The sequence below is a fragment of the Tympanuchus pallidicinctus genome, unplaced genomic scaffold (assembly GCF_026119805.1).
Source record: "Tympanuchus pallidicinctus isolate F22 unplaced genomic scaffold, pur_lepc_1.0 scaffold6, whole genome shotgun sequence".
In the NCBI taxonomy this organism is placed as follows: domain Eukaryota; kingdom Metazoa; phylum Chordata; class Aves; order Galliformes; family Phasianidae; genus Tympanuchus; species Tympanuchus pallidicinctus.
In genome coordinates, this window is record NW_026294780.1 from 13696533 (window position 1) to 13718062 (window position 21530).

Here is a 21530-nt window from a genome sequence, read left to right on the forward strand (position 1 = left end):
AAATTTCTTCCTAAATATGAATATTTAAGGCAAGCTGTGTGTCTAATCTTTCAAATTAGAGGGCTGAGAAACAAAGACAGGGTTGGATTGGGCATTGGATAACAGAAAACAGAATCTTTTTTCTGGTCACTCTTTGTTAGTAATTGATGTGACTTAAGATGTTATGGCAATGTAGTGGTGTAAGAGTGTTTACACCAGATTAGTCTCAAAGAGCAGATACTGCTACAAGCCTTGTGCCTGCATAATCATGCCATTGGCTGACAATAGAAGAGCCAATAGGTAGTGAAGGAGAATGACAGACCTGGGCTCTGAAGTACAGTTCCTCAGTACAAAATAGAGACTGTGTGAGTTGCCTTTCTTTCAGTGTGCCTGGGGGTTAGGGCGTTTTTCTTCCTGTAGGTGTGTGTTTTTCTGTGCTTCAGGTTGGCTGGAACTGCTTGGTTGATGCAGCATGAGGTAATTTGCTGCTCCCTAGTCAGTCATGTTCCTGAGATAAAATGGCAAAGATGTTTGTTTTCATGACTTTTTGGGCATTGTAGCAGGCAGGGAGCTTACTTTTTTAATTAAAAAAAAAAAGAAAAAAAAGAATCCTGTTATTCATTGCTTGAATGAGTACAGCTGTGGTAAGCTATAAGCAGCAGAGAAGATGTTAGTGTGTATACAAGAACTAACAAACTTGATCTGATATCTGTAGTCAATTTTTGATCATATATGTGTAAAAGACATTTGCTTATATATGGATCTACATAACTAAAATTAGTATACAACTTTCAGTTGAGTTTTCAAAATGCAACAACAACAAAAGTCTAGTGATAGTGCAGAGAGATAATTTTTAGCAGATTGCCATGGCCATGTATCTAGGAGAATTCTGTGGAGGTGATTTTTCAGAAAAATGTGAGAATATGTGAGAGTGCACACAGTTCTGTTTAGAATTGGAATCTGTGTTATGTTTTGTTATGTTTAATAGTGTTATTGCAGAGCAGTGCTGTGGGTCACTTAAAAAAGATGTGCCTGTGTCACTGGAGCTGGTGTTTTCATCTCCCTCCCAGTTTACAACCATTTATTTGGAAGAAGGTCATTTGTGATGTCCAGTGTTGTTACAAGACTGATATTGCTCCCTTCCTTCCCTTACTCAAATAAATGCTGTTCAGTAGCGTGTGAAAACAGGTGCAGTTTCCCTTGTTTGTATTGTAAACCCTTTTGAGCCTATATTGTTCCCTTGTGTTTGGATGGTGTAGAGAGGCTTCTGCAGACTGTGTGAACACACCAAAAAATCTTTAGTCCCTCAGGATTTAACGTGATTGCTGCTTTTCTGTTGCAGCCTGGAAGTGACTACATAACTGCATCTAATGGCAGGCTTATGTCAAAAGGAATTTTTGTTTGTGTGTTCAGAAGCGTATTTTCATCACCTTTAAGTGCTGCTTGTATTTCCATGTGTTAGCAGCTTATTACAAAGAGACTAAATTACAGAAAATTGTTCACTTCTAGAGATCCAAACACCATTTTCAGAGGAAACTCATTAACTTCCAAGTGCATCGACGAGACAATGAAACTGGCAGGGATGCATTATCTGCAAGTTACACTAAAGCCAATTATAGATGAGGTAAGATCATTTAAGACTTTTTTTTTAATTAAAATGTCACTTCAAAAGGCCTTCAGGGAGCAGGTACTGTTTTTCCTTCTAATTTTAAGTGATTTGTAGGAAAAAGAGTTAAGAAGCTGTTTCTACGTACATTGAAATCTTTTTTGTTAGTTCAGCTTAGCCACAACTGAGTCACCCAGTTCTGAAACAATTAGATTGTATTAAAGGAAATTGAAAGTTTCCACCTGTCTAACAAAATTAAATAATGCCATTTTAAAACATCTACCACGTATTGTTTCTGAGAAATTAATAAAGCAGTAACTGCGAGGGATAAAGGACATATACAGCAGAAAGCTGCTGGAAGCTGTAGCTGAGACATCTCATCCTTAAAGAAATTAAATTATTCTTAGATAACTGTGTATGTGATGTATATATTGTAGCAATGGTTTATTATCTGTCCAGTCCAGAGTGGTGGGTGTGGGGTTCTTAGTGCAATAATTGAGCAATACTCTCAGACCACAGACTTCCTTCAAATGATTTGACAGTTTCTTCAGCAGTTGGTTTACTGTTTCATCAAAAACATGTTCAGTTGTTAAAGAATATAGATATACTTTGAAAATTGACTCTTTTAGCAAAACAGGGCTTTTCCTGAGCAGTCTTGCATGAGAGCATCTGAATGATTTTCATCTCAGCTGAAAGAAAGAATAGAACAAATTAATGACTCCTTTTGGAAAAAATGAAGGTTGCTGGTAATTTACCTTTAGTGCTTTGTCAAGAAAAAAGTACAAATTATGCACTTGGCTTTTTACACAAAAAGTAGGTGAAGATTTTTGCAAAATCCTCTTCTTGAATCCTTTGTTCTTCTTGAAAAGTTTATTCGAAAGTAAACTAATATATTAATTGTGTACTGTATCTTTTTTTCTAGATCTGCCAGGTACATAAACCTTGTGAAATCGATCCTGTGAAATTAAAAGATGGTGAAAACCTGGAAAATAACAGGGTATGCATTAGGTTTTGAAGATAGAGTATCTGTTACCTTGTGTAACTTAGGCTCTCAGATAGCATTATCATTGGTTGCGAGGATAACAGCCTGTGTCTCTTATGTCTCTAGCAGTGTCACACAAGAAAGTGCTGTGAAAAGAAGGAATATGGCATACTAGTGTATAAGTTGATGTTTGTTTTTTATATGGATAACATTATTGCTCTTAAATATAAATATGTACATTCATTGAAGGGAGTATCACTGAATGTGAGACTGTTTTACAAGTACATAATGTTAAAAGTGAGGATTTCTTACCAATGATCCCATTATGAATAAAACCAGGAATAATACTGCTTTCCATAACCAAAAAAAAAAAAATTGTTATAATTGTTTTTTTCAGGAAAATCTGAGGCAGTATGTTGATCGCATTTTTACTGTCATTACAAAATCTGGTGTAAGCTGTCCTACGGTGATGTGTGATATTTTCTTTTCTTTGAGAGAATCAGCTGCTAAACGTTTTCAAGGTGAGTTTCAATATATTATTCTACTTTATATCTCTGATAGGTGTAGTGTAGGTGCAGTCTAGAAGCCTCTGTGATTCATGATACTTTTACTAATTGGACAACGTATTATCCCAAATATGATTTGAATTCTGTTTTTTTCCTGATCATTCATTTTGCAAAAAACATGACTTCAGGTGATCATGAGCTTTCCTTAAACATCATTCAAAGGAAGACAGCATCTTAAGTGAGCATTTTGTTGGTACATGTTTATGGTTCCTATTTACAATTTACCCTGAGTTTTCAAATGTTCACGTTTCTATGATGGCTCATTCTGCAGATTCATAGAATCGTGTGTTGAAAAGGCCTGTGTTGAAAAGGACCACAATGATCATCTAGTTTCAACCCACCCCCTGCTACATGTAGGGTCGCCAGCCACCAGACCAGGCTGCCCAGAGCCACATCCAGTCTGGCCTTGAATGCCTCCAGGGATGGGGCATCCACAGCCTCCTTGGGCAACCTGTTCCAGTGTGTCACCGCCCTCTGAGTGAAAAACTTCCTCCTAATATCTAACCTAAACCTCCCCTGTCTCAATTTAAGACCATTCCTCCTTGTCGTATCACTGTCCACCCTTGTAAACAGCCTTTCCCCCTCCTGTTTATATGCTCCCTTCAAGTATAGGAAGGCCACAATGAGGTCTCCCTGAAGACTTCTCTTCTCCAAGCTAAGCAAGCCCAGTTTCCTCAACAGATCCTCATCTGGACCTGTTCCAAGATTTCCACATCTTTCCTGTGCTGGAGGCCCCAGGCCTGTACTCCAGATGGGCCGAGTAGAGGGGGAGATCACCTCCTTCTCCCTGTTGGCCACTTATCTTTGAATGCATCCCAGAATATAGTTGGCCTTTCGGGCTGCAAGCACACACTGCTGGCTCCTTCCATGCAGCTGAATTATTTTCTGCTCATACATCAGCTTGTAATAATGACCAATCTATAAATTAGAGGAGTTGTTGTGATTTCACTGTCCTAGGAGAACCATGTGCTGCAGAAGTTTTCTCACTGTCATGAAAGCACTTTTCCACTCCCTAATAGTTGTTTTAGTTTGTGAGAATAAGCAGGCAATGCCAAACCAGAATCAAGCAAAACAGCTAACATGTATTTTCGTGAAGGGCAGCAAATTATAATAATGAAGATTGAAGTTGTAGATCATATGTATTTCCAGCAAATGTTTAACTTTATGAAGGCATTCTGGTAATTTCAGAAGGTTTTGAAGGAAGTATTATTGAAATATTGAGTAGAGGTATTTTTGTTTTGTTTTGTATAGGTGACCCAGATGTGAGGTATACAGCTGTCAGCAGCTTTATTTTCTTGAGATTCTTTGCTCCTGCCATTCTTTCTCCAAACCTCTTTCAGCTTACACCACACCATCCAGTAAGTACTGCATCACTATTTCTAGCTGTGCCTATAGTTCTACCACCATATTCTGTCTAGCAAGATTCTTTTCTACATTATTTCAGTAATCCCTAGGAGAAATAGCTTTGTTAGTTCAAAGATCTGCTAGGTCTGTCTTGCATATGGGAACCTATGTTGAATGACAGTTATGTGAAGAATGTGGGAATTATGGAAGGAACAGTGAACTTTAAGGTCAGACAAGGTAGATAATCTTAGTTACTCTGGAAAATATGATCACTGCTTCATTTATACTGTCTTAAATTAATGCTAGATTGATCGCCAGCAACAATTGGAGGTATTTTGACTGTTAAGCAACTTATCCAAACTTTTCATGGAAGACCTGAGCAGTTTTCAAGAGGGGTGTCTCTTTTAGTTTTGCATGTCATTACTCTCCAGAGAACCCAGGGCAATAGCTGTGATGCATGGTGACAAGAGTCAAAAACGTTTGAAAGAAACAACTATTTTTCTGTAGTGTTTTATTGAATCTTTTTCAATTTTATGTGAATTTTCTACAAGAGGAGAAAAAAATAAGAAATATTTTAAGTCTTCAATCTGAATAATGCTACTGTTATCTTTCCTAGGATCCGCAGACTTCTCGAACTTTGACACTTATCTCTAAAACTATTCAAACATTGGGCAGCCTATCAAAATCTAAATCTGTAAGTTTATCATTTTCATTTAAAGGTTTAATTTGAGAAAGTGATTTTTTTTAAGCTTTTATCACCCATTCTAATTAAGCCTTGAAAATTCTTGAGTTGCACTAGTCTTAAACAAAACTCTTTTTGTTTGTTGTGATTATCAGCCTCACACTCGTGGCAGAATTAAGCTTGTCTTAATCTGAACTACATTTTAGTAAAGCAAAATTGTATGACCAACCTAGAAGACTGTTCCAGGGCATTGCATTCCTTAATTGAGAAGAATCTCCCATTAAGGGAAATGACTGTGTTTTCCTTTTCATACTAATTTAGTTTCCAGTCAGTCAGTGCTGAAATTAGATTTAGTTGTCCATGCGCTGGATTTCTAATTGAAGTAAAACTTGTATGCTTAAGGCACCAAATGACTATATCTGGTGGAAGTTTGGGCTTCCTGGTGGTGTAGTTACCATTCACATGGGCGACGACAGATGAATCTGTACCTTAACTATGAATCCTTTTAGTCTACAGAATTCCTTGCCCTATGGTTTTTCAGAGCTAGGATCAGGATCAAAAGCCAAAGCAGAGGCTTGAAGCTTTTGAACAGTACATTAATTGTAGTAAGCAAGAATTTGGAATGTGTTCTACTACCTTTTTGAGGTAGAAATTTGGTAATACTTTTTTGAATGTGTGCTGTACAATAGGAAAGTCTATTTTCATTTATTTTACCTCTGGACAGGGAAAAAAAAACCTCTTTGGTGATTTTTGTCATGGTCTACTGCTATTGAGAATAATAATTTGAGGTACAAACTGTATTATGACATGCATGATTTTGATTTTGTATTTCAGGCAAATTTCAAGGAATCCTACATGGCTACTTTTTATGACTATTTTAATGAACAGAAATACGCAGATGCAGTAAAAAATGTACGTAATGCTTGTGAATGTTCTGAATAATCCTTAGGGGCTGTTGAGATTGAAGCTCAGAATCCTGTTATGTACTGTTTGTAAACCAGGAAGTGTGTGCTAGAAAAAGCAGACTCCTGATAATTGTGATAGTTTTTGGGAAACTTGTATCAAATTATGTGCATGTAGGATTAGAATCTCTTTAGATCTGCTTCTATTTAGTAATTAGGTTGGATCAGTAAGGCTGCTGAATTGAGCTTAAGTCACGTGCATACTTCACAGAGTGTTGCAGATCTGTGATGAAAATTGCTTAGTACAAAAGTAATTGAAAGATACGTTTTACAAAGAAAATGCTTGGAGAAGAAGCACTGGTCATCTGCAGTTTTTGCACTTAGTGACATTTGTGCTATTTTTAGTTTGCAACACAGGAAAGCTCCCAAATTCCTCAAATATCTGCCAGTACCCTTCTGTTTAAATACTTCTACAGTATTTCCTTGCAGTGCTATATTGTACAGATGTTTAAGATTTAAATTTTTTTACTGCTGTACTGTCATTTTATCTATGCTTTTTGTTCACCTTCTAGTTTCTAGATTTAATTTCATCTTCAGGAAGGAGAGATCACAAGAGCATAGAGCAACCTATACTACTTAAGGAAGGGTAAGCATGCACGTGCAACAACACCTTCTAAATATGTGCTTGCTACTATTCTAAGGCAGCTATCTTTTTCTCCACCCCTATTCCATCTGTATGTTCAGAAAAGAGTGTAGGAAGATTGTTGTACTGCTGTTTCTACTCTCTCTGGCTGCTATAATTGATTTCAACATCCTTTCACTTAATTTAAACATCTTAAATTTAAGTGTACTTTGAAATATATGGAGGAAAAAGAAGCCTGTAGACCTTAATCAGCACAGCTAAAGCAGAATGAATTTAAATCAGCACTATATTAAGATCAAGTTCAATTTCCTTTTTTAAACGACTGTGAACAAAAGCTGTAAAATGCAGATACTGCGTATCTTAGTGAGGGCAAAGAATTTGCTTCTGCTGCCCTATTAAATCCATATGCTAATCAATTTCAGGGCCATTTTGAGGGAAACTTGTCATGCATTTGAAACAGGTTCCTGTAATAGTATCTTTCTGTTTCATGGAACCATGTTATGTGTACCATATTAGTTTTAGAGACTAATTATTGGCAATTTTTTTGTGTTTGAAAAACGAGTTTTGAAGGTCATCTGTGTGCACTGTGAGAACAGCTTCTTTGGACTAAGAGGAAGAAAGTAAAAATCCAAATTCTTCCTGTCAGACCTTAGTAAGCTGAGCTGCTGCTGCTGAAAGTAAGCTGTCATGGTAGTTCCACATCATGCAAAAGTTAGGTTTTCAGTGAAAGCGTGACCCCTTCCAGTTAGCCTCTGCAGTTCACTTCTCTGATGAGGCTCTGTCCCTAGAAGCAAGTTTCTCTGTTTTAATTCTGTACATTTATCATTCTTTTGTTTTTGAAAGTAAATGTATAGTTTGTAACATTTTCCCTCTAACTCTAAAACATGATTTTTTTCTGCCTCTGTCTTTCTTTTGCTCCTGTCTGATTTTTTTCTGTCTTTTCTTGCTCGGCCTGTGGCTGCTGTTGTAAGGACTCTTAAACTAACAGTAAAGAAAGTTGATGGTAATAGTTCATGCAGGTAAGATGGTAGGGGCAGTTGGTGCTTTGCTGTAGCTACTGGCTGACAGCATGTCCTTCCTTCACAGCAGTAGTCTTGTCTGACTTAACTTTGGGAAGGAAGTAGTCTGTTTAACAATCCTGAAACGCCTGTGTAAAAGTAGCAGAGATCGTTCTGTTATTTATTTCTTAACGCTGACCAAATCCTTTTTTTTCCTTTCTTCCTTAAAACAAAAACCTGAAAGTAGAGATTATGGACTTCTATCTATAGGCAGAGGCTCCAAGAAGCACTGAGATTTGCTTATATTCATTGTATATATCCCGATGAACTCACTGACAGTAGTTAAGAGGTTGCACTTCAAGGCACTTCTTGAGCAGCATTCATGTAAATTGTTCTCAAGGTTATAGAGTGGGCTTCAGCTGTCTGTTTTTCCCAGTGTTTTGCATTATTGCCATACTGTGTCGTGGAAGATGGGTGGGAATTTTTTTCCAGATTGATTGGCTGGTTAGTGGGGTTTCTGCTTGTCTTTGCAATGTTTTTATTTCATTTCATTTCCTTTTCTTTTCTTTTTTTTTTCCTTTTAAAAAAATCTATCCTTCTATTAAGAATATCTAAATGGAAAGCTATAGCGTATGTACTCTTGTACTTGAATGCACAGTACCAAAAATTTTAGTCACTGGCACTTGGTTTGCTGGCATGGATCATGCCATCACTGCTTGATAGCTGTCTGCCTGGCTCTTCCTAGAAGGAGGAAAACGAAAAGGAGAATTAGTCTTACCTTTCTTGTGGGTAAAAGTTGCATGCTGACGCTTCTAAGTAAAGCTAAGGCAGATCCAAACTCGGGTCTACCATAACCACAAGAAGAAAAGGTTTCTCCAGCCACATAGCACTGGAATGGATTTTATCTTAGTCTGTTTTGTTTTTTTCCTTTGTGCTGCTGAATATTTGCTCAGACTTCTCACACATTCTGCAAATATTGGAAACAAATCCTATTAAGTTGACCTTGAAACTTAAGTGGTTTTGAACACTGCTCACCTATCCGTGAGAAATAAAAGCATGTTCTTCCCTCAGCTATGTCAGCAAAGAAGAATTAAATTAGAAATGTGCTCTTAGCTCTGCAGTATGAAATTTGCTTTTCTTAAACAGGGAGGCTCAGTAGGCATATACGGTTTTGAGTAACCTTTTAAGTGTTGGCATGAAAAGAAAGAGAAACTGACCTGAAGAGCATATTGTCCAGCCCAAGGATATTTGCTCTTCCTTTGAAATTTGCCTTAACCTTGAAATACGAAGTCTGCCACCAATCCAGTCAGTCTGGTGATGACTTCAATCACATGGTTGAGTTAAATCTTTCTTAAGGAATCCTAGTGCTGAGACAGTAACTGACCATTTAAAAAATGGAACTGAGTGTGACTAAGAATGATTAATGAAGAATATATGTATCTTTTGCTGTGTACAGTGTTGTCAGCTTTTGCCCATACAGCTTTGAATGAGCAGAGGGCACCAGCCCAGCTGGTCACAAAATAGTTAAAGTCTGAAGGAGCTTGGGCTTCTGTTGGATCTTTAAAGAGCCCTACAGTTCAGTTGGATGCAATGTAATTGTTTCTGACTGAAGATACCAGAAGCAAGAAATAAGATTGCCTGGTCTAAGCATTTTATCTCTGCTATTGAAAATCTTCAGCCAAATCACTCCCTATTCTCTCTGTATGCTCTTTCTGCTCTGTAGTGCCTTCTTACGTGATAAGAAGAGGTGCTCTGTATTGAATAGTTTTTAATGGCTCTACTGTGCAATTATTTATTTTGCACAATAGGTAATGTAATGTAATGTGTAAAGTAGCTGTTAACAGCTCCCTGCTGCACACGCATCTTACAGCAGAAATGAGGCTGAGCAATATGAAGTTACCAGGCTTTCCAAAGTCACCTTGAAGCTTTTGGATTGATTTAGTGGTTAGGAATTTGGTGGATGCATCACAGTTCCTTGCAAGCTAATTCAAGTTTGAAATTAATTAAAACTGACGACTCAATAAATGAACGCCCTTCATCTGAAAAAGAAAAAAAAGAAGAAGAAAAAAAAAAGGAGGGAGTTCTAGCTTTCAATCATCAAATTGCTTTGTATGTGACTGAATATCCATTTCTAACTGCAGCATCAATATGCAATTGCAAATGGCGTTGTGGAACGTGGTGATTTTTTCTAGAGCATGAGAGTGACTAAAGCATGTAAGCACAGACCCTGTGCTCCAGAAGCTTTATACCTGCTTTTTAATTGCTAAATTTACTTTAAAAAATTTGAGCTTAAAAATAAAAAGAAAAAGAAAAAGAAAAAAAGAAAGAAGACTTACAGAGTCTTGTGTTGTCACGCTTAACAGGTCCTTTTTCTGCTGCATTAGGAAATCTTTTAGCTGCATTTGTAACTGCAGAAAGAGCACATGCTGCAGTTCAGCTAATCAACTAGAGTCCCTGTGTACACTACAAATCAATCTATGCGTCTTGCCCCATACTGAGATCTGGAAAAAGGACAAGTTTAACTAACAGATGCACTAAACCTATCCAAATGTGACTTTCCTTTTCTTGTCAAGAGAAGGCCTTAATAATGAGAAAACACCGTGTCCCTTCGTAAAGCTTTGCAAGTGCCATTGTGTGTGTGTATATATATGTATATATGTGTATACCTATATACATAAATACATATTTTATATGTATGCATATATATCTGTGTAAGTATAAGATCTGGTATATTGTTGTAACAGCTGTTGTCCTGTTTACTAGGTTCATGATCAAGAGAGCACAGGGAAGAAAACGATTTGGTATGAAGAACTTCAAGAAGAGATGGTTCCGCCTGACAAATCATGAGTTTACATATCAGAAAAGCAAAGGTAACAGAGATTTGCCAGTCTCTTTTTAGAATACGTTGAAGCAAAGATTAAACCTACTATAAGAACTGAGGACTGAGATCTAAGTCTGTAACTATACAAGGCACAGTACAGAGAAGTCTTGTCAGCCTGTATGTTCTTGCCCTTTCTTTGATAATCCTGTACTGATAGCTAGAGAAAGTTCTTCAATAACATAGGACTATATAAATAAGCAGAAATTTTCATAGTATTTGTTTAATATTAGATACCAAGCATCATCTCTAGGTTTCAGTTACCTAGTAAATAGTCTGAAAACAAAATAGTCAAGGAAACAAAACTCAGGAGCTCAAATTCCTTGCACTGTTGTGTGGTTTTTTTTACTGGACGTTGTCAAATGCATTTCTCATGATTTTTATAAATTCTGTAGAATTGACATAACTGACTGCAGTCTGCTTGGGGTTTGACTGCAAGCTTTGAGCCTGCAAACATTTGTTCCCTTAATGCTGCCTAATATCAAGAATTTTGCTTTTGATAGTTTAATTCCAGTAGTTCAGTAGTACACAACAATATCACTCCCATCTATCAAATAAATAAATGTGGAGTGAGAAAGATGAAAAAAGATGTCCAGATAATGACAGTTGTCATTTCACACTCAACTTTGAGATCTTATGTCACCACCATAAACCTGGTTCAGCTGAGAGGACAGTAATGATTTCTTTCACCTCCTCAGGAAATATAGTGTGTCTTGCTGCAATAGTCAATTTCTCAGAGATTTGCTAGCATAACATAATGCTGCTGAAAGCAGAAATGAAATTAAGGTAATGCTTCAAGACTGTCCTGGTAAATCCCTGCTGAGTGAAAGGTTTTTTTCTATGCAGTCAAAATGATCTTCATAGGAACTGAATCAGCCGTCAGAATAAGGGCATAGGGTGAAGTTGAGTTTTGAATAAGTTGCTGAGCCTCTGTGTATGTACTCTGCAGGTGACCACCCTCTGTGTAGCATTCCTATTGAAAACATTCTGGCAGTGGAAAGACTGGAGGAGGAATCCTTTAAAATGAAAAATGTAAGTAGGTCATCTTGGTTAACTTCCTTGTTAGGTTGGTCTGGATCCACCAGACTAATCACCTTTTTCCCTTTTGTAACTCGGATTGGGTTTCTATAGAAAGATGTACAACCACAGCTGCTTACCCTATATATAGTAGCAGGAGTTTCCAAAAGTACAGCCCATTCAGATTCTTACCAGCACAGTCAGCAGTCCTTGGGTTTCGTGATCCACAGCACACTCAGTACTGATCACTGCTGATCAGCTGTCTGGGCTCCATAGTGTTGGACACAGGTATGGTAATCACGTCTCTGCCCTTTCTGTTGGAGCTCTCTGTTGTGAAGGAACTGACTGCTTCTGTTTGTGGAGGATCACAGACACACAGCTGAGATAAAACTTTCTGGGTATTGAGAGGAGCTGAGCTGTAATTCCGATTAACTCTTCAGTCAAGGCAGTCTTTAGCTTACGCTGAGTTTGCTGGGCTGAAATGCATTCAGAATATCTCTTTTTTAAAAAGATTTATTATAGGAAAAAATATCCTTTTATTGTTAATGATAGAAGATATTACTGTGAGCATGAACAGAAACCATGAATTGCTTTGGATTCTGAAATACCTTATGAAAATAAAGGTAACTACATCTGTTCAAGAAAGTAAGATTCAGAGCGTTTCCAAGAGCAGTAGAAAACACCATTGTCACCTTCCCATAGTGACGTTTGTATTCCCATGCTGCGGAATACTGCAGTGAGAGCAGAATCCTCAAAAATCCACATCAGGTGTATTTGCAACACATAGTCCATCATGGGTGCTAACTGTGATTAAAGATGCATATTTTCTGTAAGTATTCTGTATGTATTTGTGCTCTAAGTTATACCAAATTCATTTCCATCACTCCTGATAAAGCAACATGTCTGGCAGTAAAGCCAGTAAGTCTGTATTGCCTTTCAAGTAGTCTTCATTTTCCTTACGCACACTGCAGGGCGTGTGCAGAGTGTGGATCTAAGTATTCAGATTTTCTGTGTTGTGTGAGAATCAGCTGGTGTTTTTGACAGTTTAAAGGTCTTGGCAACCACTTGAAATTCTTGACTTAGTTGTTGGCTTCTCGGTAACATTTGCCATATGCTAGTTCACTTAGATTGGTATCCCCTTACATAAAGCCATACCCCTGAAATTTTTTCATTTGTTCAAATGCAGAAGGATCCATTTACCCTGCAGGACAATGAAATTCTCTTTCCTGTCGTCATGTGTCGATAGAAGTTGAGCTACACACTCCTCTTTCCTTCCATCATCTTCTTCCCTTTTGTCCCCATTATCCAAACCTTGATTGCCAGTTATGGTCTGAAAAGTTTTATTTAAAAGACTCTCTTCTCCAGTATTTTGACAATGCTGGACTGACTTTAGCAACTCCTCTATTTCTGATATGTTAGTCTTTGTGACTTTCTGGTTATTGTCTGGAGTCTGTAAAGATACTAAATACAGGGAAATTACTGTTTTCTCTTCTGTTTCATGCTGGAAGTCACACTGTAGTTACAAAAAAGCTGTTAATTCACAAATTAGCAAATATATTTGCAAGACATTTTGAAAGATATCAAGAGAAGAAAAGATGGTGCCTGGTATGATCCTGCAACATTCTCCCCAAGGGCAGACGGTGCCTGATCTGTTGGTCTTCTGTGATGCAGTGACAGCATCAGTGGACAAAGGAACTGATGTTATCTACTTGGAATTATGCAAGGCCTTTGACATGCTCCCACACCACATCCTTACATCTAAATTGAAGATATATAGATCTGAAGATTGGACTGTTTAGTAGATAAAGAATTGGTTGGATGATCTTAGCCAGAGGGTTGTTGTCAGTGGTTCTGTGTCCAGGTGGAGGCTGGTCATAAGTGGTGTGGGGTCTGTCTTGAATCCAGTGCTCTTCACCATGTTTATCAGAGACATAGTGGGATTGAGTGTACCCTCAGCAGGTTTACTGATGACATCAAGCTGATTGGTACAGTTGACACAATAAAAGGGAGTGATACTGTCCAGAGGGAACTGGACACACTCGAAAAGTGGGATCACAACAGTCAAATGAGATTTAACAAGACCAGAGTATATGGTGTTGCCCTTGGGTCAAGGAAATCCTGGATATGAGTACAAAGAGGAACTCATTGTGAGCAGCCCTGCAGAGAAGAAGTGGGGGATCCTGGTGGATGGAAAGCTGGGCATGAGCCAGCAGTGTGCTCGTGCAGCCCAGAAGGCCAACAGTATCCTGGGCTGCATGAACAGAGGGGTGGCCAACAGGGAGAGGGAGGTGATTGTCTTCCTCTACACTGCCCTTGTGAAGCCCCAGGTGAAGTACTTCATCCAAGACTGGTACCCCCAGTACAGGAAACGTGGAGCTGTTGGAGAGGGTTCAGAGGAGGAGCACAAGGGCCACTGAAAGAGGTTTCAATTAGATTTTAGAGGAACTATTTTGCTTGGAGGGTGGGAAGGATCTGGAACAGGTTGCCCAGATAAGTTGTGAATGCCGTATCCTTGAAAGCATTCAGGGCCAGGTTGGATGGAATTCTGGGCAAACTGATCTAGCAGTTGGCAACCTTGCCCTTGGCAGAGTGTTGCAACTAGGTGATCTTTAAAGTCTCCTCCAACCTAAGTCATTCTTTTATTCTACGACCTGCCACGTGCAGAATTCGTACCAATATTTTGAATCTTTGTAACACACAAAGATGAATTTCTGTTTTCTTAGAAAAACGGAATATCCTGAGTAGGAAAGAGACCCACAAGGATCATTGACTGCACCTCCTGGCTCCACACAGGACCACCACAAATATATGTCTATATATATATAGAGAGAGAGAGAGACAGAGACATATATTTGTGTATGTACACATAAATATTTTTTTGTGTTGCATCTTTGTTTCTTCAGAAGGACCAAAGAGAAATCAGCTGTTTGGAAAATAATATTCAACATGATCTGGACAGTGCAGTGTGTAGCCATTTGAATAACTGAATGGAAAAGTAGAGTAGGAAAAGGATAGTTTAGGAATACCTGATAAGGAAAACCCATTAAAGTGAAGTTTTTGCAGAAGATAGAGGAAATGATCAGTGTGTGAGGTTGGATCAGTGTAATCAAGCAATAAGTCTTGAAACCTGTATCTTCAAGGGGAAGAAAATAGAGGCAATTTTGCCATCTTGGAGCAGAAGCTATTTTGGACAGGCAAGGGAGCTCTCATTTAGATACTAAGTACCCAAACTGTAATGCAGAATTAATGTGTGGTTATTTGAACCAGGCAATTAAAGAGAAACAGAGAAAACTGCAGCTACAGTTGGGTGCAGAACTGTGGAAGTTAGTAACAGCAAAAAATCATGTTGAAGTAAGTGTTAAAAAGACTAGAGATATGGCAGTTAGAGCAAAGCTGCCCCAAAGGCTGGATCTAGACTCTCATTATTTCTCTTAACGTTTCTGTTCAGCTCTGTGTTGGTTCCTTCTTCCAGCCATCCAAAACTTGAAGCTGCAGCATTACTAAAATTGCATCCCTGAGGCTGACAACAAATCTTGCTGAGGCCCAACAAGCAAGTTGATACTAGCTGCTTGTAAATCACCTCCTTCAGGAACAGTATCTTATTCCTTGTACCAGATGGAAAGTCTTGTTTCCAGGGCACATTTGTTTCTTTATTTTGCGTTGAAATATATTTATTTGTACATTCTTGTAGTATGCCTGGTTTTTACTGTAATAAATTGATCAGTCTAAGTCTTCTAAACTCAGCGTGTCATTCTGTGGTTTACTTCTGTGTTTGCAGATGTTCCAGGTGATCCAGCCTGAAAGAAGAGTCTTGTATATTCAAGCAAACAACTGTGTGGAGGCCAAGGACTGGATTGATATACTCACCAAAGTTAGCCAATGCAACAAGAAGCGCCTCACAGTCTACCATCCCTCTGCCTATCTTAATGGCCACTGGCTTTGCTGTAAAGCTACTGCAGATAATACTCCTGGCTGCACACCTTGCACAGGGTAAGGATTGGTAACACGCATATCTGTATATTGCCAGGAAAAGGTGGATTGCTGCAGTGTGGCAGGAATGCAGGTACCAAGATGAGTCTGATACGCAGGTGTTGCGGTGTTTTAAGAGGTCATCTTTGCTGACACACAGATGCTGTCAGTATCTGCATATTCTAATCAAACAGCTGAAATTTTTAGAGTTCAGAACCTTGATAGGAGTTGACTGTGGGATAAAATATTTTGATTCTGATCATCTGCAATTAGAAAATCAGCCAGAAATCTGTTCAGTGTTCTGTTTGTAAATTTCTGAAACAGATAAGCATCTCCTTCTGGGTTTAATTCTAAACCAGTCTTTTCTGAGCAGGTTACTCATGGTCTCTGTTAATGCAGAGATACTGTCTTGTTTCTAGGAAACTTATTTTCATCTAAACTGAGGAAAGCAGCAAGTCTGTAGTGGTAGTTTTTCTCAGAATATAAAACCCGGATAGCTGGGAAAATACAGTGCTTTGGCTCCTCCATCTGGTTATAACAGATGGATTCATCAAAATGTCTGGATTCTGAGTCTACTCTTTCAAGTCACAGTGAAAACATGCTGGATAAATCCAGGCATAGAGAAGTTTGAATCTGTCTTCCTTTTCTCTTGGGAAAATCTGGAGGTTTTGTGCTCTGTTACATACAGTTTGTGATCTTTCAGGAATACTGCTTTCATCCTTGTTGAGTTCTTCACACCATAACACACTGTTTAACATCTAACTCCTACTTCTCTTCCTAATGTCTTGCAGAGGCCTACCAGCTAATATACAACTGGATATAGATGGAGATAGAGAAACTGAGCGCATTTACTCTCTTTTCAACTTATATATGCCAAAATTGGAGAAAATGCAAGGTGAGGCTGAAACATCTTTGCAACTCTGACACACTTAGCAAGGCGAAAATATCTTTGAAAAGTGGTGTGTGTTAGTTACACCAGCCTAGCAGATCAAATCCTCTTCAGCCATTATTTGTTTCCCCTTCTGCTATCTAGACGCAGTTGTATGAATTATTTTTGGTGCAATGTGCAGTCTCATAGTCTGTGCAGAGTTTTTTATATAATAAAAAGTTATTTGAAATATGGTCTTAATGATCCTGAAATACCGTAGGCACAGAGCACAGTCTGGATGTTCTGAATTGACAGATCACTGTGTGGCCTAAGCCAGAAGTTTCCTGATCCTGAAAAGAAGCACCAGCAAAGTTGAGGTTTCAGTGCAGCATGGTTTTGTATTAGCAGATATATATGTATTACCAGAATGCGCCATGTGCACATTCCCTGGTTCAGGTCCCCAGAACATGCTGGATCCAAACGGATTTCCTAGGCAGGCTCTTTCAGATTCGTCAACAAAAGCTCAGCGTTGGGTGTCTCTGGAACGATGAGAAGTGGTGTTTGGGCTGAGAAGCCCTTAAGAGCTGTGGGGAACAAAGATGTGACATGAAGGACAAAAGAAAGAAGAAACAGCAGAGGAAGTACTGGTAGACATGCCAAGGAAAGTATCCGGTATACACGGTGCCAGACTTAAAATCCCAGTTTAGCACAGGGAGTGGCAGGGAAGCCTTCACTGTGGCACTGATCTTATAATAGCACTTGATTTTATAATATGAGATAAGCTGGTGGTGTCAAGCACACAGATTGGAAAGCACTTTAATCCAGTCCTGGATGCCATGCAATTGCGAACTTAAGATCCTCCACCACTTCCGAGCTGTCTGAACCAATGCCCAGCCTTCCCCTGTTCCGAATCCCCGCTGCCAGCACCAGCATTGAGTTTCAGTGTCAGGGAAAAGGACGCAGGTTTGGCACAGGCAGCGCAGCAAGGGGAAGGCAACTGGACAGCTGAGACTGAAAGAGCAGCAGAGCTGGAAAGCTGAGGAAAAAGAGTGAAACGCTCTCTCCTTTCTGATGTGCTCCCCTTTGATGATGAAGTAGATCACGTGATAGATGTGATGCACATGTCCATGTAAGCGGTGTCTTGATGTAGCCAGGAAGGCTTCCTGCATAGGATAGAATGTGATATTACATATGACTTATGCTTAGTGTATTTCCTTGAAAAGGCAGCAATGACACACTCTGCTTGTGCTTGTTGTATGTATCTTTTGCAGAGCAATGTTGTAAAACATCTTCCATGACTAGTGCAACCTGTAAGTGTTTAGAATTCAGTCTGTTGTGAAGCTCTGTACTTAGTGCTGTGTATGACAGTAACCCGTCCTTCTGACAAATAAACATTTGATTTCACAAAGCCCAATCCTGCAGCAAGCAGATAGTTCCCATGTTCTGTCAGAGTTCCCAAAATGTCTGTGTAGTAGTGCTAGTGATAATGTAGGTGGAAGCATTGCCTGTACAGCATGGGACAGAGTTGTGCAAAGCCAGGAGCAGCTGCCAAACTTGCTGCCCTTTCTTTATAAGACTAAGAGGAGGGAGTGGGCATAAGCCAGCTGCTGTGCCTTCAAACAGCCCAGCAAAGGGCAGGGAACTGCTCCTTCTGCTGTTGACGTTGGCCACAGTTCTGTGGTAGCTATAATGATAAAAAGCAAGGACAACTGCTGGCCTGTATGAATCCTAAACCGAGTACTTTTAGTCTGCTTGTCCCACTTTTTCTTTTCTCCTACCTATCTGATACCTATTTGTGTACTTTTATTTTTTTCTGTAGAGGCCTGCGGCAGCAAATCTGTGTATGATGGACCTGAGGAGGAGGAATATTCTACATTCATCATTGATGACCCTAAAGAGACGTATAAAACACTAAAGCTGATTATTGAAGGTGTTGGAACTTTAGAGCAAGAGCATGCTCAGTATAAGAGGGATAAGTTTAAGAAGACAAAATATGGAAGCCAGTAAGTATGAGTTGTCCCAGCAGGCCAACATTTCTGGAAATGGTATTTCCCTTCCTTGTGTTCTGGCCTTTACCGCATTCATATTGCTATCACAACATGTCAAATATTTAAAGCACTAGGAACTTCTAAATGTTTGGTTTTAATTCATGAAAATAATTCATAAAAATAAAATATGCCTGATTAATTTTTAGCCTGTGCACATGAAGTGAGCAATAAAGACAGTAAACACCAGGATCAATTCAGCAGTCCATCAGTTCCTCCACTTCTAAGGAAGATGCAATATATAATTACAATTTTAATTTTGAAAATCAAACTTAGGCAAAACATTGTGTATGTTCACTTTCTGTTCTGACGTTGCAATGTCCTGGCAGAAAATTCTACATGTAATACTTCTTTTTTTAATTCTAGAGAACATCCTATTGGTGACAAGAGCTTCCAGACGTACATTAGGCAGCAGTCAGAGATCTCAGCACATTCCATATGAAGTGTGAAGGATGTCACAGACAGTGCTGAAGAGTCGATCGGTGACGCTAAACAGCAAAGGGAAGCCACACATGTAGCAAAATGTATGGATAAGTGTCAAGCTTACAAACTCTGAGACTTGCTAAACGTATCGTCTTTTCAAGAAACTGTTCTACTAGTTGCTATGCACTTTATTCATCTGGTTATTGACAGATGATAAAACTCTGCCTTCTAGGCAGTTGTTGTCTTGTGTATTTTTAAATTTGCTTTGGTTTCTTGGAATCTAGTGATCAGTTCAATGATCAAGGTGTGTGGACTTCATCTTGACGACTCCCATGCAGTTCCTTACGTTTCAGAAACCAGGCGTGCTGCCAATGTGCAGCATTTTCTAGAGTTGTTGTTTGTAACTGTTTTTGTTCCTGATTAATGTATATTATGCCACACCCCTGCGTGCTCTCTTAGGAAAAGCTTAGTAACACTTTGCTTTTAATGCCTGCATTTAGTTAAGCAGCAGAGAAAAAAGCTCTTAGAGTAATAATCTCTTTTGTTGTAGCGTGTATTCTGAGTAGGCCGAGGTGCAGGCCTTTTGTTTTTACAGCAGCATAATTTTTTGCTAAACGTGCACAGTTTTTAATAGAAATTCAGATCTGAATGGTACTTTTGATATTTTTGAGATACAAAGTCATTTCTCCGGACACATTCAGCAGACTTTGGTTTTGAAGATGAAATCTCAGTGGTGTAACGAAACTGACTCTCACAGATGTGAGTAAGAAAGAAATGAACTGAGGTCAAAGCTACGTGTCCCTTTTTTATACAGACTGGCGATTATAACGTTTGAAAGTCTGCCAGCTGAAAGGCAAAGTAAGCTGGTTTTCATGACCTTGTAGCACCGCAGCAAGGAGGATGAATAGAACACGTCTGGCAGATGAGGCACGCTGAGTCCCAGGCACAAAAGCTGTCGAGATGACTTTTATGTGAGAGGATGTTTAAGCACTGGAGTCTGCTCTGTCCTTATACTGCTTGCTTTTCTGGAAAATAGATTTCTACTTTTCCAAAACCGTTTTTAAATACTTTTTTTTTTTTTTAAAAAGAGACCTGCTAAAGGGTGTTTAGTATATTAACACATATATGGTAACTTGTTAATGTTCTGAGTGTAGTAAAAAATGGAATGAGCTGCGTATCTCACTAATACCAACAAAAGTCATTAAGGAGGGGAATAAAGATCTGCTAAATATTAGATATATATTTATGTATGCTATTTAGTTGTACTCGGTAACTTTCCTCTGTATAAGGGTCTGTTTTACAGAACATCTAGCTTTGATGGCACAGAAGCCTGCATGATGGACTTTATGCTTCTGTGGGGTAGAAGCTAGTTTTGGTGTTCAGCTGAATTGGAACAGAAAACATTGAACTATCAGTTTAATGTGAAGGTGTCTGTATCTTTGCTTAAAGTGTTACAGAGTAACTCTCAACTGTGTCCTCCTTGCATCCCGTATGAGTTAAGATGGCTGAATTACTTTGAATGCCTCTGTTTCTTAGTGATGCTCTTAGGAATGAGGTTTTCTTCTTGTTTGACTATATAGTAGACCACCTCCTAGTAGACAGTAGATGATCTTTTATTCATTCATCTTCACCCAGCAGACTGGGGAAAGGGAAATAATGACGCGTTGCAGAGATGCATTTTGGACTCCAAGCTTTTAGCTGCCATGAACTGCAATTTTTAACATGTATTTGTAACTTAATATTGTTTATAAAATACTAATGACCTGTTATGTGTGTTCTACTTGCCAATTAAAAGAAATGTTTTATTTCTGAAAACTGAGTCTGTTTAGATTCACCGTGGTCACCAGGAGTGACTGTTGGCAGAGCATCAGCTGATCAAGTTGGCCTGTGGATGGAGATCCTTGTGAGTGCCAACCAGGACCAGTCTGTGCTGGGGCTGCTGTGTCTCAGACTCACTCTTTTTTCTATATCCTCTCCTTTCCTTGGGTCAGCACAGCCCTTGTGGGATTCTGTATTGAGCCAAACTGAGCAGCTGAGCCAGCCATAATCTAATGCAGCAAAGAAAGCAGCTACTGCTCAACTATAGATCAACTTGGTTCTTTGTGTTACTATGTAGTTGCTGTTGCTGTCAGGGACCCTGAAAGGACAGGAGTGAAGAGTGGGAGTGCAGCACCCTGCATTTAGATTAGCCCACCACCTGTCTGAACAGGACTTGTTCTGTAACAAAACATGGGCACACCTTGGTTTTTGCAAGTCATCCTGTTCTGTGGTCGTTTTCTTCAGTATCTATGGAGGGCTTATAGAGTTTATTAGTCCTCCCTGGAGACTAATGAATGAATGAAGCTTTGGTTCTGAGATGTTCTGGGACAAGCTGCACTCATTGTTCTGTTGGGGATATTTGCAGGAAGGCTTGTCGGCAGCACTGCTGGGAGAGAAAGCTGTGTGAACTGACTCATTCAGGAGCGTGTGTTAATGTAGCTCCTGTTCAAGGTAACCCCTGCTGCTGTATAGGATATCTCCAGCTGTCACTGCAACAGAGATGTGCATTTGATGAGAAATGTCTGGAGAAGTGCTTCTGCAGATGCACTCTAGCTGAATGACAGGAGTGGTTTAAAAGGTAGGCAGCTG

At 39.1% G+C, this 21530-nt stretch overlaps 1 protein-coding gene across 3 annotated transcripts in view; it reads left to right on the plus strand.

The window, feature by feature from the left end:
• The window catches only part of RASA3 (RAS p21 protein activator 3), a 129499-nt gene extending 108782 nt beyond the window's left edge, over positions 1-20717 (plus strand). For 2 of the 3 annotated variants that reach the window (XM_052664739.1, XM_052664741.1), the window contains exons 12-25: positions 1489-1603; positions 2508-2582; positions 2965-3088; positions 4385-4491; positions 5094-5171; positions 5994-6071; positions 6634-6707; positions 7676-7723; positions 10466-10572; positions 11530-11612; positions 15376-15587; positions 16358-16461; positions 18254-18437; positions 18846-20717. In XM_052664739.1, coding sequence (XP_052520699.1) covers positions 1489-1603; positions 2508-2582; positions 2965-3088; positions 4385-4491; positions 5094-5171; positions 5994-6071; positions 6634-6707; positions 7676-7723; positions 10466-10572; positions 11530-11612; positions 15376-15587; positions 16358-16461; positions 18254-18437; positions 18846-18921 — 1465 coding nt within the window. In that variant the 3' untranslated portion in view covers positions 18922-20717. The remainder of the gene's footprint in view (positions 1-1488; positions 1604-2507; positions 2583-2964; positions 3089-4384; positions 4492-5093; positions 5172-5993; positions 6072-6633; positions 6708-7675; positions 7724-10465; positions 10573-11529; positions 11613-15375; positions 15588-16357; positions 16462-18253; positions 18438-18845) is intronic. The other variant, XM_052664740.1, reaches the window with a different exon arrangement.
• The last annotated feature ends 813 nt before the right edge of the window (positions 20718-21530 follow it).